The sequence below is a fragment of the Rhamphochromis longiceps genome, linkage group LG10 (genome assembly GCF_057381845.1).
Source record: "Rhamphochromis longiceps isolate RC_006_pf linkage group LG10, R_longiceps_female_GT1.1, whole genome shotgun sequence".
Classification (NCBI taxonomy): Eukaryota; Metazoa; Chordata; class Actinopteri; order Cichliformes; family Cichlidae; genus Rhamphochromis; species Rhamphochromis longiceps.
In genome coordinates, this window is record NC_140566.1 from 36,265,717 (window position 1) to 36,281,925 (window position 16,209).

A 16,209-nucleotide genomic window follows, 5' to 3' on the forward strand; every position below is an offset into this window, starting at 1 on the left:
TTTATACAGTCACTGGTTGGAACAGAAACAGGAAGTGATACTCTACCGCAGAGAGCGAGAAACCAAGTAACAGCGCCACCCAAAAAGGTAATCATAATAATAAGCCTTAATTTAATTTAAATACGCAAGTTATAAAAGCATCCTCCCCCTGTACAGGTGTTATGAAGAAGTTCATTGGTAATGAACTTTATGATAGAGAACAGGTGGACCTGTACAGGACGAGACTGTGGAGGTCAAAGGTTGTGCAACCTGGTGCTTGGTTACCGTCAGTGTTTCGGCCCCAGCCAGCGATGAAACATTTTCTTCCTGCTGTGAAATTCTGACCTTCAGGTGGTAAACACACTGGCTGGACCCACTCTGAAACACACACGCACATTTATCAGCACCCTGCAGCCTGCCTCCACCCATACCTGTGTTTTTGTGCCATTACTGACGGGTGAAGTTGATTGGCTGCTGTAGATGCATCATGGCGATGTCGGCCTGTTTGGTCCGTCTGTTGTACTGCTCATTGAAGATGATGCGATCGACTTGTCGGGTCTGAACAGCCTCTGAGGTTTGATCATTCTGAGCGTGAAGACCGAGAACCGCCGACCATGATTGGAGGTCAACGTTCTTCCTGCAGAGACAGACGTGCACCTATGTCTTCATGTCCAACATCAACATTAACACTTGTTAGCGCCCCATGCAGGCAGCAGCTGTGAGCCTCTCACCCATAAACGCAGTGAGCCGCAGTCAGCAGCCAGTCACTGCCAATCACTGAGGCTCCACAGGCATGACGTCCCTTCCACTGAAGAGACACTATCCACGGCCATGCACCCTCCTCAGCATTAACCCCGCCCACCACTCGGCCAGCACCTGACAGTTAGAACAATGTGACTACAGTCAGGCTGAAACACGATCAGGATCATGGGTTCAGGTCATTCATACTCTCACCTTCATCACCAGGTGTCCTGTGCTCTGATTGGTCTGCCTCCCTTGAGACATTTGTGACCTGACGGACTCCACACGCTGAAACACGTTTCATTTCATACATAAACATAAATTCACTGAGCCTGAAACATGTCTGCATTTCTGAGAGTACTCACGCTGGTTATTACAGGCCAGTGACATCACTTCCTCTCTGTGGCAAGTTTCACTGTAACACAACAAGCATTAACATCCACAAAGAAGGTCATGAAAAAGACCTGACCCAAGAGCATGTTTTGTGAGGTCAAAGGTTAGGGAAAAGTGGCAGAGTCCTGTACATCATATTTCTTGAAAAAGTTGTCGCCCCCCCAGCTTCAGTTACACCTCAATGACCATAATCTCTATGAACAATTTCAGTCTGGTTTCCACCCCAATCATAGCACAGAAACTGCTTTGTTAAGGATTACCTATGACCTTCTGATGGCAGCTGATTCTGATCTCCTATCCATCCTCATTTTTCCTGGTCTTAGTGCGGCGTTTGATACCATTTCTCACAATATCCTGCTGAACCGGTTAGCATCCATTAGCATTAGTCATACCCCCCTTGCCTGGTTTGCCTCATATCTCTCAGACCGCACTCAGTTTATCCAATTGAAATTACACTCTTCATGTCTCTGTCCTGTCTCTGCTGGTGTGCCACAGGGTTCAGTATTAGGGCCTCTTTTATTCATCATCTACATGCTCCCTCTTGGTCATATATTCCAAAAATATAATATCAATTTTCATTGTTATGCTGATGACACCCAGATCTACATTTCTTCTAAACCCGATTCATCCCTCCCACCTACCTCCCTCTCAAACTGTCTTATTGAGATTAGATCATTGTTCTCCTCCCATTTTCCTAAACCTAACAGTAATAAAACAGGTTTTACTTGTTGGCACAGCCTCTATCTTAACCAAATCCCACAGTTTTTCCATTAACACTGAAAATACTTCCACTTACATAATATTAACTGACTCCGTCCCTTCCTTCCTCCCCATACTGCTGCCATCCTCGTCCATAGTCTTAGTACTTCCTGGACTGATTACTGTTGTTCCCTCTTATTTGGTCTCCCTAATAAATCCCTTCATAAACTTCAACTTCTTCAAAATTGTGCAGCTCAGGTCTATTACCCCAATTCTTCAGCAGCTTCACTGGTTATCCATAGAAGCCAGGATAAACTTTAAAATCTTACTTCTCACATACATTTAGGAAAACTCACCTAAATGTTCATCTCCTCTACCTAAAGGACCTTTTAGCTTCTTTTAATAATGCTATCAGAGATGCGAGGGCTGCCTATTTCTTACATTTGGTTACAAAGAGCAGAGGTAATCCTAAGGTGCTTTTTAACACCATTAGTGACATTGTTACTCCTGCTCTACCTGTGGCTCCTATTTCATCTAATGAAGACTGAACATTTTCTTTATTTTCTGCTTGCAAAGATTAATAACATAGGAATAACTTCTTGTCATTCAGCACCTGTTATCTCAATCTCCACCCCATCTTGGCCCGTCATCTTGGATACTTTCTCTCCTGTTTCACTACCTGAGCTGGTAAAACTAGTGAATTCAGTGGAAGCATCCTCTTGTCCTCTTGACACTGTACCTGCATCATTATTCAAAAATGTCTTCTGGTTATTGGTCCATCTGTGCTCACTCTAATCAACTCTTTACTGGCGTCTGGTATAGTTCCAGTTTATTTAAAAAAATGCTGATATTCTCCTGCTTTAAAAAAAGACCTCAGCTAGACCCCTCTGTTTGGAGCAGCTACAGACCAATCTCCAAAGTACCGTTAATCACTAAGCTTCTAGAAAAGGTTGTGGCTAAGAAACTTATAGCGGCTCTGGACAAACATAGCATTTTTGATAAGTTTCAGTCCGGCTTTCCATGAGCTCACTCCACAGAAACAGCTCTTCTTTGGGTCTGTAGTGACATTTTGATGAGTAATGATGCAGGAAAATACTTGGTCCTCCTAATGTTGGACCTCACATCGGCTTTTGACAATGTTGACCATCACATTCTCCTCGAAAGGCTTAAACACTGGGTTGGTGTATAGGGTACTGCCTTGGAGTGGTTCTCCTCATATCTACGTGACCGATCTTTTTCTGTGGTGGTCTCCGGTTTTAGGTCATCCTCTACCTCCCTTACTTATGGTGTCCCTCAGGGTTCGGTTTTGAGGCCTTTATTGTTTTTAATATATCTTCTCCCCCTCCAGCACATAATGGGCTCTTTTGAGGACATGTCTTATCACTGTTATGCTGATGATATTCAGTTGTACATCTCTTTTAAGCCCCAGGATTTATCTAAGCTTCAGCTTCTGAATGATTGCTTAGATTCCATCAAACGTTGGATGGCTGCAAATTTCCTCCAATTCACTGAGGGGAAAACTGAAGTCCTCATATGCGCTCCGGACAGATTTTTATCCCAGATAGTGAAAGCCCTTGGTCCTCTCTCAGTGTATGTTAAATCCTCTATCAGGAATTTAGGTGTCACTTTTGACTCGACTCTCACATTGGATGGGCATGTGAAATCTCTGGTTTGTTTTTATCTTGTTTTTATCACTTAAGAAATGTGGCTAAGTTAAGCCCTATTTTAACTTGCCCTGAACTGGAGATAGCTATACATGCATTTATTTCCTCATGCTTGGATTATTGTAACTCTTTGTTAATGTGTCTAAGCAAAGGTTCTCTGGATCGTCTGCAGGTTGTGCAAAACGCTGCAGCTAGGCTCCTGACAAAATCCTCCAAGTATTCACATGTGACACCATTGCTATTTCAGCTACACTGGCTTCCTGTTAAATTTAGAGTACATTTTAAGATCCTGGTCTTGACATTTAGAGCCTTGCATGGACTGGCACCAGCCTACATCTCTGATCTGCTACAGCCCGATGTCCCTAGCAGGTCCCTGAGGTCATCTGATCAGGGCTTACTTGCTATAAAACAGACTAAGATGAGAACTAAGGGTGATATGGCTGATTGTGACCCACACCCATTTTCACACCTTGGCTCTCATCAGGGGGTCCTTTTGTCCCTCTGTGGGGGGAAACTCCCACTAGGTTTAAATCTGGGACTCTCCACTATTCGACCTTAGAACTGAAGAAGCTTCTCGGATGAGAGGTGAAACGTCTTCAAGCAACTCAAAGAAGTCCAGGCGCTTTTCTTTCCAAGCTCCTTAGACTACGATGACCTGGATGACTGAGAACCTTCACAGACATATGGGTGATAGAGCTTCTGCCACTGTGGCCTCAAGACTCTGGAACTTTCTCCCTCATACATTAATAACTGTGGACTCTGTAGTTTTTTTTAAAAAAAACAACTAAAAACTCACCTTTTTAACAGTTTTTGGTTAAATTTCTGCCTGCTTTATATTGAGTGTTTTACCTTTTGATATATTTGTTATCTTATGTGCAGCACTTTGTGATTCTGTCTAGAAAGGTGCTATATAAATAAAAATTTTTTTATTATTTATTTATTATTTATAAGTGTATCCAAAGCTTGTCCTTCCTATCTGTGTGATCTGCTTCATATCACCACTGTTTCCCGCCCTCTCAGATCCTCACCTCCTATTCATCTTGTGGTTCCTGCTGCTTGTCTTACCACGATGGGGAACAGAGCCTTCGGTTCAGCTCCCCAGCTCTAGAACTCTCTTCCACCAGCCTCAAGAAATGCAGACTCTCTTCCCTTATCTACAGCTCAAAACACATGTGTTCAAGCCTGCTTATTCGCTTTAGTGCTGATTTTGTCTGTTGTCAAGCAATTTTAACTTATTTTATGTATTTTAATAACTATTTTCCTTTTTAGTTTTTCTTTTGTAAGGTAACCTTGGGTTTCTGAAAGGCGCCCTAGTTCTGGTTTGGTTCTGGTACCTGATGTTGGTTTTCAGTGTCCCATCATTGCTGATTGTGATGAGAGCAAACGGCGAGTCTTGTGGCCGAGCCGGCAGGAACGAGGCCTTCCCGGACCTGCAACAAATACCAGATCTGAGTCTACGGGCCTCTTCAACATTTCCTGTTTCTGTTGGAACCTTCAGTCCAGCTGGAACAATCAGGCTCACCTGACAGACAGATGTAAGAAAAAATTAGCTGTTCTTCAAAGTTTCCAGGATTTCTGTATTTAAAAATCAAACTGTTTAACACTCAAACAGTTTGACTAAAGTCCTCAAGTTTCCAGAGAGAAGTAGTTACCTGTATCCGAGGTACTGACAGGTGAAGTTAGACAGTTGAGAGCTCCAGGTGTCAGTGCACACCGTGAACAGAGAAGAGACAATTTGAACCTGAAGCCGACTGGAACCATTTACCTGCAACATAACTGATACACAAATTTCTTAAAACCTGAAGCAGAACAGGTGCTGTGGACAAACTGGGGTCACGTGACTAATTTAAGATGTTAGAGAACTTCCTTGTCACTGTCTTTAGTGAACATCTGCTCGATGAGCTCATCCACCAACACCCACCAACACCAACCCACAAACACAAAAAACTCCTACCGACATTAAATTATATAAAATATTTACAGATGATTAGATTCTGTTTTGATTCACACACTTTGGGGGCAGCATGAAATCAAAATGACCTGATACTGTGTATTTATTATCAGTATTGATTATGAGTGACTTACCACATTTGGCTTCATCAGAGCTGTCGGGACAGTCGACCACACCATCACACTGATTGTTACCATGGATGCAACTTCCTGTCTGACACTGGAACTGACCATCAGCACACGGAGCTGTTCAAACGTCACATGAGCTGTCAGTAATCAATCAGTACATCTTTTGTCATGTTTACGTACCGGCAGGCAAGGAGAGAAGGACCCAAAATGCAGGTTTCAGTGAGGCGAAGTAGAACTCAAAATAACCGCTTTATTAGCAGGTAAACAGCGGACCAACTAAACTGGGAAAATACAAACTAACAGGCAGATACACACGGACGGAAAACAGAGTACAGAATGAAGGTGAGTAGACATTAACGATGCGACAGAGAACAAAGGTAACACAGGGCTAATATACATACGGCAGTAATCAAGGGATGAGGCAGAGGAGGGGAACACACCTGGGAGAAATCACAGCTGACGAGACAGGGAATAGTAAACTGAGCACACTCACATAAGACACAGACCTTCACAATAAAACAGGAAACTCAGACACAGGGAACCAGACAAGACGCTGAACTGAACAGACAGATTCGCAAACAGACGGGGTGACGCCATAGACAGACAGAGATACAGACGCAGACTCAGAGGCAGACCAAAGAGAACTCAAACAATAATAATCATCATAATAATAAACTAGAAAATGATAATAATAAACTTAAAGCGCTGGGTCACCGACCCAGGACCATGACATCTTTGCTGTCTCTTCACGTGTGATGAGCTCACCTGGTGACCCCAGGTTGACCCCAGAGGTGAAGTTGGCTCTGAATCCTTTCCCAGAAACTGAACTGTCTGTATAGAACCACACTGTAACTTGATTGGCTGTTGAGAAGAAGTCATGGGTGGGGCCATTTCCTGTGAGGACAGCTGGGTAAGACAAAAAGAGAGAAGTTATCACTTGGGTCAGCGTAAAATTCACTTGGACGTCTTCTGGTGAGGATAAAGCTGCAGAGGATTGTGGGTAAACACAACCTCACCCAGTAAGGTGGAGTTAGGCCCCGCCCCATCCCGCACTTCCACCATATCACTGGATGCTTCAATGTCAAAGTCCAGGAAGTGGAGCTGAATATTGTGACCTTCCCCAGCATGCAGAGTCCACAGACCTGCAACAGAACAGCATTATGAGTAATTACAACCTGCTGCCAGGTAAAAACGTCACACGTTCTCAAGTGAAACCAGTGATCATGTGTAAATACAGGTAGGCTGAAAGCAGACAGGTTTACTCACACTCTGCCCCATTCCCATAGGATTCTGGGTAGTTTGGTGTGTTGAATGTAGAGTTTGGCTCCCAGAGGTCAAACGGGCCTCCACAGTCAGCTGGACCGATCAGAGAACAGAGGTAGCAGAGTATCAGCATCACAGGTGTGTCATTTGATTGTTGGTTTTTTCTCTGTGTGTATTACTGTAGGGTCTACCTTACAATATAAAGCGCCTTGAGGTGACTGTTATGATTTTGTGCTGTATAAATAAAATTGAATTGAATTGACTGGTACAAAGGACAATTGCTGACATCATTAAATTATCAGACAAAAGATTCAGTTTACCTGCTATATCTTATCTGTATGGAAGTATGGTTATTTCTCACCTAGTCTGTGGTGGGGGTTCTCAGCTGGTATGTGGGTGGGGTTTGTTTCTCACTGCAAGCTCTGCATGCAGCGCTGCGGGGGCTTTTTGTTTTCCTCTGCTGGGATAACTTGTTTGGACACACCTTCTCATTTAATAGTTTTTCTTTATTTTCATGACTGTCTACATTGTAGATTCTCACTGAAGGCATTAAAACTATGAATGAACACATATGGAATTATGTAGTAAACAAAAGTATGAAGTAACTCCAAACATGTTTTATGTTTTAGATTCCTCCAAATAGCCACCCTTTGCTTTGATTACTGCTTTGCACACTCTTTGGCATTATCTCAAGGAACTTGAGGTGACTGTATATCAAAAAAAAATTCTGGTACTCTACCAGAGGCCTGAGAGCTTCAGGGTCCTGCAGTATCTTACCTGTTCCTAGGACGGAGATCTCTGATGTTGTTTCTGGGATCTGTTGGAGCCACTCGCCCAGTTTGGGGATCACTGAATGGTCTGATTACCACTGGGACCACTGTTACCTTCACCCTCCACATCTTCTCGAGCTCTTCTCTGAGCCCTTGGTACTTCTCCAGCTTCTGGTGTTCCTTTTTCGTGACGTTGCTAAAATTTGGTATAGCTACATCTATCACTTGGGATGTCTTCCTCTGCATGTCTACCACCACTATGTCCGGTTGGTTAGCCATCACCATTTTGTCCGCCTGTATCTGGAAGTCCCACAGGATCTTAGCTCGGTCATTCTCCACCACCCTTGGGGGCGTCTTCTGGACCTCCAGACCATATTCGGCATAGATGTTCCTGTACACTATGCCGGCCACTTGGTTATGGCGTTCCATGTATGCCCCGCCTGCTAGCATCTTACACCCTGCTGTTATGTGCTGGATTGCCTCAGGGGCATCTTTACACAGCCTGCACCTGGGGTTTTGCCTGGTGTGATAGACCCCAGCCTCTATGGATCTTGTGCTCAGAGCTTGTTCTTGTGCTGCCATGATTAGTGCCTCTGTGCTGTCTTTCAGTCCGACTTTGTCCAGTCACTTTTAGAATTTCTGGATATCAGCCATCTCCGCTATCTGCTGGTGGTACATACTATGCAGGGGCCTGTCCTTCCATGAAGGCGCCTCCTCATCCTCCTCAGTCTTGGGTTTCTACAGCCTGAGGTATTCACTGAGCACGGCTGGGGCCATCTTACTGATGTATTTGTGGATGTTTGTTGTCTCATCCTGGACCGTGGTGCTGACACTCACCAGTCCCCGGCCTCCTTCCTTCCGCTTAGCGTACAGCCTCGGGGTGCTGAACTTGGGGTGAAACCCTCCATGCATGGTAAGGAGCTTTCTTGTCTTGATGTCAGTGGCTTCTATCTCCTCCTTTGGCCAACTTATTATCTCAGCAGGGTACCTGATCACGGGCAGGGCGTAGGTGTGCTGACTTCTTAGGACTTGCCTGACCCTCTGCATGTGCCTGTTCATCTTAGCCGCTATGACACGAGCTTCCACGTGGTACTGAGGCAGGTTATTGGTCGGTAGTTGGAGGGGACCGATCCCTTCTTGGGGTCCTTGAGGATCAGGACTGTCTGGCCTTTGGTTAGCCATTCTGGGTGTCTCTTGTCAACTAGCAGCTGGTTCATTTGTGCTGCCAGGTGCTCGTGGAGTGCAGTCAGCTTCTTTAGCCAGTAGGTGTGAATCATGTCATGGCCTGGTGCTGTCCAACTCTTCATACTAGAGACCCTTTCTTGGATATCTGCCACTGTGATGGTTACTGGACCCTGTTCAGGGAGGTTGCTGTGGTCTGCCCTCAGATCCACTAGCCACGGAGCATTGCTGTTATGGGTTACGTCCTTCTTCCATGTGCTCTTCCAGTATTGTTCCGTCTCCAGCATGGTGGTGCTGTTCTCATATTGTTCCCCTGCAAATGAGAGTACACCTTGGCTGGTTCTGTGGAGAACAGCTGGTTTATTCTCCTGCCTTCGATCTCTCTGGTGTACCTCTTCAAGTGGGTGGCCAAGGCTGTGAATCATTGCTTGGCAGTTTCCAAGGCCTCAGGTATGGACAGCTTGCTGTACTTCTTAGGCACCTTCTTCATCGCACTTTTCTGCAGCTCCGATAGTTGGCTAACCTCCCTCTGTGCTACCTTGATCTTAGCCTCTAGCCTCCTTCTCCATGCTGCCCCATGTGGCTGTTCAACTTATATCCAAGCATCTCATTGATCACTGTTGCCGTGGTGTAGATCAGCTTGTTAGTGTTGATAATCGTGGCTGTAGGTATCATCCGTAGTGCTGCATTAACATCATCTAGCAGACCTTCTGAGGGCACTTCATGTAGTCTTGGTAACTGGCTATGGGGGGGCCGTGGTTTCAAGCTTGGCCATGATCTTTCAGGTCAGTTCCTCTCACACTCAACGATCCTTCTTTTGTCGCAATTGGGGCTTAGTACCCAATCTCGGGTGGGGGTGATGATATCTCCCCCCTGACCTGGCATCCTGACTCCTCCTTGCCGTAGCATTTGTGTTGTACCTCGCCAATCTCTAGCTGTGAGAGCAGTCCCTTCTTTCGAATGTTGGAACACCAAGCTAATAGTCTATCTATCTATCATCCATAACTATAGATAGATAAATACACACGCCATCAAACGATTTAACTCCCTGCTGCAGGTGCGGGGGAGGGGAAACAGGAGGACAGAGGGGGGCGGGACCAACTAAGCTGCAGTGTTTTTTGACTTACAATAGTTGAAATGTGCAACAAACTTTGGCTGTCTGCATCTCATCAATGAGTATATTTCACTAGTATTCTGATTTATTCTTATTATATATTCTGTATTTATATATGTGTGTGTGTATATATGCTATAGTTTTATGCTAATGTTCGTACTCTCTCATTCCCCTTTATTTGATATTCTAACTCTGCAACTTCTGTCGGTGTTCTGCTAATCTAATCTAATCTGATCTAATCTGATCTAATTTGATCTAATCTACTTGGTATGGGGAGGGGGGGATTTTTTTCTCACCTGGTATGGGGGATGTGGTTGTTGGAGGTGGTACATTGGTGGGTTCAGGGTGGGCGGGCCCACAGGCATCAGAGGTCAGTGTGATGTCATCCAGAGCAATGTCATTCAACATCCCTCCTTTCTTCAGAGCTTCAAACGCCACCTTCAGAGGTCAGAGGTCATGCCAATGAATCACTTATTGATCACCTGACTGATCTGTGGACTTCCTGTGTGATTTCACTGACCATAGCCTCTGATGTCAGGTTAAGGGTCACCTGGCCATAGTTCCAGGTGTCGCCATAGTCACCATCTTTCTGGAATATGGTAACATCAGATTCCATCAGCAGCCGGACTCTGAGCTGGTGAACATCCTGTCCAAACATGTGGTACCTGCCCACAGAGTTATTCACCATAATCAGATCACATCTGTACGCTGATTGTGCAGTTTAATTCAGAGCAGCTTAAAATACCATGTAAGGCTGCCACTAAATTAACAGATTGCTTGGACAGGTTGAACACTTAGAAATGTAAAAATACATAAAAATGTTATGTAGAACTGTGAGGATCACTCTTCAAACCTTTGATCTGATTTAAATAAACACAAGGTAATTAGGAAGATAGAACCTAGCTGGGGAAAACAAAGCACAGGTGAACTAAATCAGACTAATGAGATAGGGGAAGGAAAGCAGAACACAATGCACACTGGACAAGAGACTATCAAAATAAGACAGGAAGTAATGAACACAGTGACCCAGGCCTAGAGACACAAACTTGACCAGAGACAGAAGCCAAAAACACAGAGACAAGACTGAGGGTACGGAATAGGAATACAAAGGACCATGACAATGCCAGCCCACTCAGCTGAACCCACTCACCTGATACCCTATTATTAGCAATCAAGAGGCGCTCTATCTTCAACCGGGTCAAGTTGAACTACAAACACCACCAAGTGTGGTTCAATTTCTTACTCTTAAAACCCCCAAATTACTATCCAAAATATACAGAATGCTTTCTAAAACAGATGAATCAATATCACTTCCTATTGCAAAATGGGAAGCGGATTTATCAGTTAACTTAGACCTAAACTTCTGGTCTCAGATTTGCCTAAAAACCTTTCATCTAATTAGAAATCCCAGTCTTCAATTAATTCAATAAAAAATACTACATAGAGTGCACTATACAGGTTATCGGATGTTCAAGATGGGTTATACGTCTACCAACAACTGCTCACACTGCCAAACCAATTCACCGGACAATTATATCCACGCTCTTTGGTTCTGTCCACCAGTTCAGAAGTTTTGGCGCGAGATATGTGAAGACTTATCAAGAACACACATGCATCAACACTACAATGTCAAGAGAAAATCCACGGGCATTCAAAATAACATAGGCTCTGACTCAGTTTATTGCTCTGGATGATCAGCCACTGTCAGTCGTGGAAAACATAGGATTTTGCCGTCTTCTCAGCATACTCGAGACGCAATATGAGATTCCCAGCCACCCATACATCACGGGCATAATGGTGCCAACACATTTTGAAAAGGTAAAAAAAACACATGCATAATCTCATGCATCAGGTTTCAGCCTTAAGTTTCACTACAGACATTTGGACAAGCAGTGTGCGCTCGATGTCACGCCTCAGTTTAACGGCGCAGTGGATTGATGAGGAGTTTGTTCGTCATCAAGTCACACTACATGCAAAGTCGTTCAGGGGCTCGCACACTAGCTAAACCATCGCAGCTGCTTTTCAATAGCATGCCCCAGATGTGGGATATACTGAAGACGTCCATCCACATAGTGCTCCGGGACACCGCAAAAAATGTGATAAAGGCCATGAGTGATGGTGAGCTGCCCAGCCTACCTTGTACTGCTCACACTCTCCAGCTGGTTGTTCATGAGGGCCTTCTGTCACTGAAGAGTGTTGCTGATGTGGTGGCAGTTTGCCGCAAAATAGTTGGACATTTTAAACATTCTGCTCTGGCCAGCTCCCGTCTCAAATACATTCAATTACAGATCAACCAGCCTGAGAAACGGCTCCAGCAAGCTGTTCAGACCCACTGGAACAGCACGTTTTATATGATACAATCATTGATTGAGCAGAAACGGGCTCTGGGAATATTCGTGTCTGAATATGGACTCCCTGATACGCTCATGACTCACCAGTGGACATTGCTGGAGAAAGTGATATCTGTTCTGGGTCCATTCGAGGAGTTAACTCGAAAAGTCAGCTCTGCAGATGCAGACATCACTCCAGCAGTCACAGTGCTCCACAGATTTCTAACAAGGAAGACTGATGAGGACCATGGGATCAAAGCAATGAAAGGAACCTTGGCTGCAGCTGTCAGGACGCGGCTCACTGATGTGGAGGAAAACCCACTCTATAGCATCGCCACTCGACTCGATCCCAGGTGAGTGTGTGCCTGTGTGTTTACCTTTGACTGTGTGTGACTGTAATTGTGTGACTGTGTGTGAATATGACTCTATGCAACTGTGTGTATCTGTGACTGTGTAGTTAACTGTGTGAGACTCCAGCGTTCAGATTGGCTATCTATATGTGAATATGAGTGTGTATGTATCTGTGTGTGACTGCAAAAAAATAGGATGCTAACCTATTGTCAGCTAACTTTTTTCTTTCTCTGTTTTAAATATAAACATCGTTTTTTTTCCAGCACCATAGCTGCTGGAAATGCCAAAGAGATTCTGCAACTTGAGCTGCTAAGGTTGCCTGGAGACAAGCAGGAACATCATGACCTGAATGAACCACCTTCAAGAAAAGCACGCAGTAACCAGCCCACTACTAGTCTGGACAGCATGTTTGATGAAATTGCTGATTAGGCACCAGCATCGGTGGGCAGACTTGGAGACGTATCTTGGAGAGGCCGCAATTTTACGAGAAGACAAATCACAACAATAAAAAATGTTATGTGAATCTGAAAGCTGTAGACAGCACTAAATTGTTCACTGTTATTTTGTTTGGATATATGATGGATATTCTGCAATCATTTAACAGAAGTGTTTATTTTATTCTGAAACATAATTTTTATTTATTTTATTCTGAACAGAAGTGTTTATTTTTCAATCTGAAAGCTGGAGACAGTCCGATATAGTTCACTGATATTTGTTGTTTAAAATGTGGATACTCTGCAATAGGTTCATTAATGTTATGTCTGAAAGCTGGAGACAGTTCAAAATACTTTAGTTATTTTGTTTGTTTGTTTACAATATGGACATTTTGCAATAATTTAACAGAAGTGTTTATTTTTTAATTGAAATTTTATTTTTCTGGTCATTTTTATTAATGTTTTATTTTTTATCAGCAGAGAATAAAATAAAACCTGTCCTCCAATTCACTGAATTTTTTTTCATGTGTGTGGTGGAAGTATTGGTTTTTGTACTTGTTTTTGGCAAGTAGTCAGATCCAATTTTCGCTATTGTATGGGTTTAAAAAGATTTGTACTTTTTTTCTACAGTTCATCCTGGCTTTTTTAGTTTTTCAAAATGAAGCTTTAATGTGCTTCTGTTGTGTAAAAGGTCTCTTTGTAGTCAACAGGTTGCCTTTGCAAGCGGTGTCATGTTTGCTGGAGTTAGATGACACATTTAAAGTCTGCATTTTTCTCTCTGAAGTTTGGCATTTGCGGGGCAAGACTAAAGCTAGGAAGATTATGATGGACCTCTCCCATCCCAACAATGGACTCTTCTCACTGTTGAGGTCTGGAAAGCGCTTCCGCTCCCTCAAGGCCAAAACAGAGAGAATGAGGAGGAGCTTCTTCCCCCAGGCTATTCGGGCCCTGAACCAGGTGTAGGACTGGACTCTCCCACACATCACATGACCACACGCACTCTGGTTTTTCTTCATGCACACTTCCTATAATTTATAATCTCTTTCTGCTATTTGCACATTTTTTTTACTGTAAATTTCTAAGTTAAATCTGTAAATTTTGGATAACCTGTAAATTGTAAATACTGTAAAACCACTGTCATTTAATGGTCGGGTATTGCATTCCACAGCTACAAGCATTTCACCTCATGTCATACTGTGTATGGTTGTGTGTGTGACAAATAAAATTTGAATTTGAAAAAACTCGTTTGAATTACTTGTTCTCTGTCATCCTTGCAGGCTGATTCTACATAAATAGATGATATCACATGAGTGCCCAGTGGTGTAATTTAACAATGATATTTTGTTACCAGAAGCTCAGACACATGGGCTGCATGGATGGAGTCAGAGGAAGGCTGTCGAGCCTGAAGCTCTTCTCCCATTGGCCAGGACTCTTAGAAGTGACAATGTAGAAACCTGATGGCATTCAATACAAACTGATTAATTGGAGTCAATCTTTAAATCATACTGACTGATGATTCAGTAGTAATGATCTCCACGTGAAACTCACCTGAGCTGTTACCCAGCGTGTGGTCGACACTTGGGCCAGTTAAAGTCGGAAAAGTGGGGCCTCTGATTCGAAACCAGTCCCCGTTATCATCTTGCTGCTGCCTCCAGAAACACATGCCCTGCTCGAAGTTGCAGGTGAGCTTCTCCTCGTCTACACACAAAAACACATCAGGTAAAGGGAACGCTCAGAGAACTTGTAATAGTCTGTTTATCACATCTTACTTGACAGCGTGGAAATGTTGGCTGCACTGTACGTGGCTATGAACCCTGACAGATTGTTGATATCATCAGAGGTGAACTCCACAGTTGATTGGTCGGTCAGCAGCCACACATTTCCAGGAGAGGTGGAGCCTGAGAACTGAGCTGCCAATCATTAAAACAGGAGGTGAGCCATAGGGTTAAGGATAGCAGTTGTGGTCTGTTCAGACTGACTGTGGGATTCACCTGTGAAGACTTTGTTTGGTCCCACACCTTCATAAAGCCTCAGAGTGTCGCTGTTTTCTTCAGTTTCAAAATGAGGGAAGGTAACCTGAACTGAAAGTCCGTCATCAACCCTGAAAACAACACAACTCTTTATTAGTGAATGAAAGAGCTTGTTTTAATGTCTGTTTTACAAAGAACTCACCATTCATGTGTTGGGGTGTGTCTGTTACACTGAGTGTTATTCAAATTCAAATCAAATTCAAATTTTATTTGTCACACACACACAACCATACACAGTATGACATGGGGGTGAAATGCTTGTAGCTGTACAATGCCCGACCATTAAATGACAGAAGAAAAGTTTTACAATATTTACAATTTACTACAAAAATTTACAAATTAACTTAGGAATTTACAGTAAAGAATGTGCAAATAGCAGAAGAGATTATAAAGATTATAAATTATAGGAATTATAGGATTATAGGAAATGTGTGGTGGTGCGTGTGGTGACGTGTGTGAGAGTCCAGTCTTATAGTGACGTGTTTGGGAGAGTCCAGTCCTACACCTGGTTCAGGCCCCGAATAGCCTGGGGGTAGAAGCTCCTCCTCATTCTCTCTGTTTTGGCCTTAAGCGCTTCCCAGACCTCAACAGTGAGAAGAGTCCATTGTTGGGATGGGAGAGGTCCATCATAATCTTCCTAGCTTTGGACTTGCACGGCTTGGTGTAGATGGACAGCAGGTCAGGGAGCTCTGATTGAATGATGCGTTCTGCCGAGCGCACCACTCTTTGCAGATCTCGTCTGTCCTGCTTGGTGCTGTTCCCAAACCAGGTGCAGATGTTTGCCGTCAGGACGCTCTCGATGGTGCAGGAGTAGAAGTTCTTGAGCACCTTCAGTGGCAGATGGAAGTCTCTAAGTCTTCTGAGGAAGAAGAGACGCTGCCGGGCTTTCTTAACCAGGGTGTTGATGTGACAGGACCATGACAGGTCCTGAGTGATGTGGACACCCAGGTATCGGAAACTGTCCACTCTCTCCACTGGCGTGCCACTGATGATGAGGGGTTTGTAATTCCTCGCCTGCTTTGTAGTGAAGTCCACGATCAGCTCCTTAGTCTTGCTGATGTTTAGGAGGAGGTTATTCTCCTGGCACCAGGTCTCCAGGTTCCTAATCTCCTCCAGGTAGGCCGTCTCGATGTTGTCGGAGATCAGGCCCACAACAGCAGTGTCGTCAGCAAACTTGACA

At 43.9% G+C, this 16,209-nt stretch overlaps 1 protein-coding gene and 1 pseudogene across 1 annotated transcript in view; both read right to left on the bottom strand.

Annotated features, from left to right (window-relative positions):
* Positions 1–16,209, bottom strand: part of tmprss15 (transmembrane serine protease 15) — a 39,734-nt gene that overhangs the window by 4,949 nt on the left and 18,576 nt on the right. Inside the window, exons 8-24 of the mRNA XM_085421469.1 lie at positions 14,991–15,100; positions 14,769–14,909; positions 14,548–14,697; positions 14,348–14,453; positions 10,405–10,549; positions 10,181–10,322; positions 6,822–6,911; positions 6,572–6,697; positions 6,321–6,461; positions 5,562–5,672; positions 5,129–5,252; positions 4,811–4,906; positions 1,086–1,135; positions 934–1,008; positions 711–855; positions 435–616; positions 265–357 (exon numbers count right to left, since the gene is read on the bottom strand). Of these exons, the coding sequence (XP_085277595.1) occupies positions 265–357; positions 435–616; positions 711–855; positions 934–1,008; positions 1,086–1,135; positions 4,811–4,906; positions 5,129–5,252; positions 5,562–5,672; positions 6,321–6,461; positions 6,572–6,697; positions 6,822–6,911; positions 10,181–10,322; positions 10,405–10,549; positions 14,348–14,453; positions 14,548–14,697; positions 14,769–14,909; positions 14,991–15,100 (2,027 nt within the window). The remainder of the gene's footprint in view (positions 1–264; positions 358–434; positions 617–710; positions 856–933; positions 1,009–1,085; positions 1,136–4,810; positions 4,907–5,128; positions 5,253–5,561; positions 5,673–6,320; positions 6,462–6,571; positions 6,698–6,821; positions 6,912–10,180; positions 10,323–10,404; positions 10,550–14,347; positions 14,454–14,547; positions 14,698–14,768; positions 14,910–14,990; positions 15,101–16,209) is intronic.
* LOC146661421 (uncharacterized) lies at positions 7,554–10,050 on the bottom strand (annotated as a pseudogene).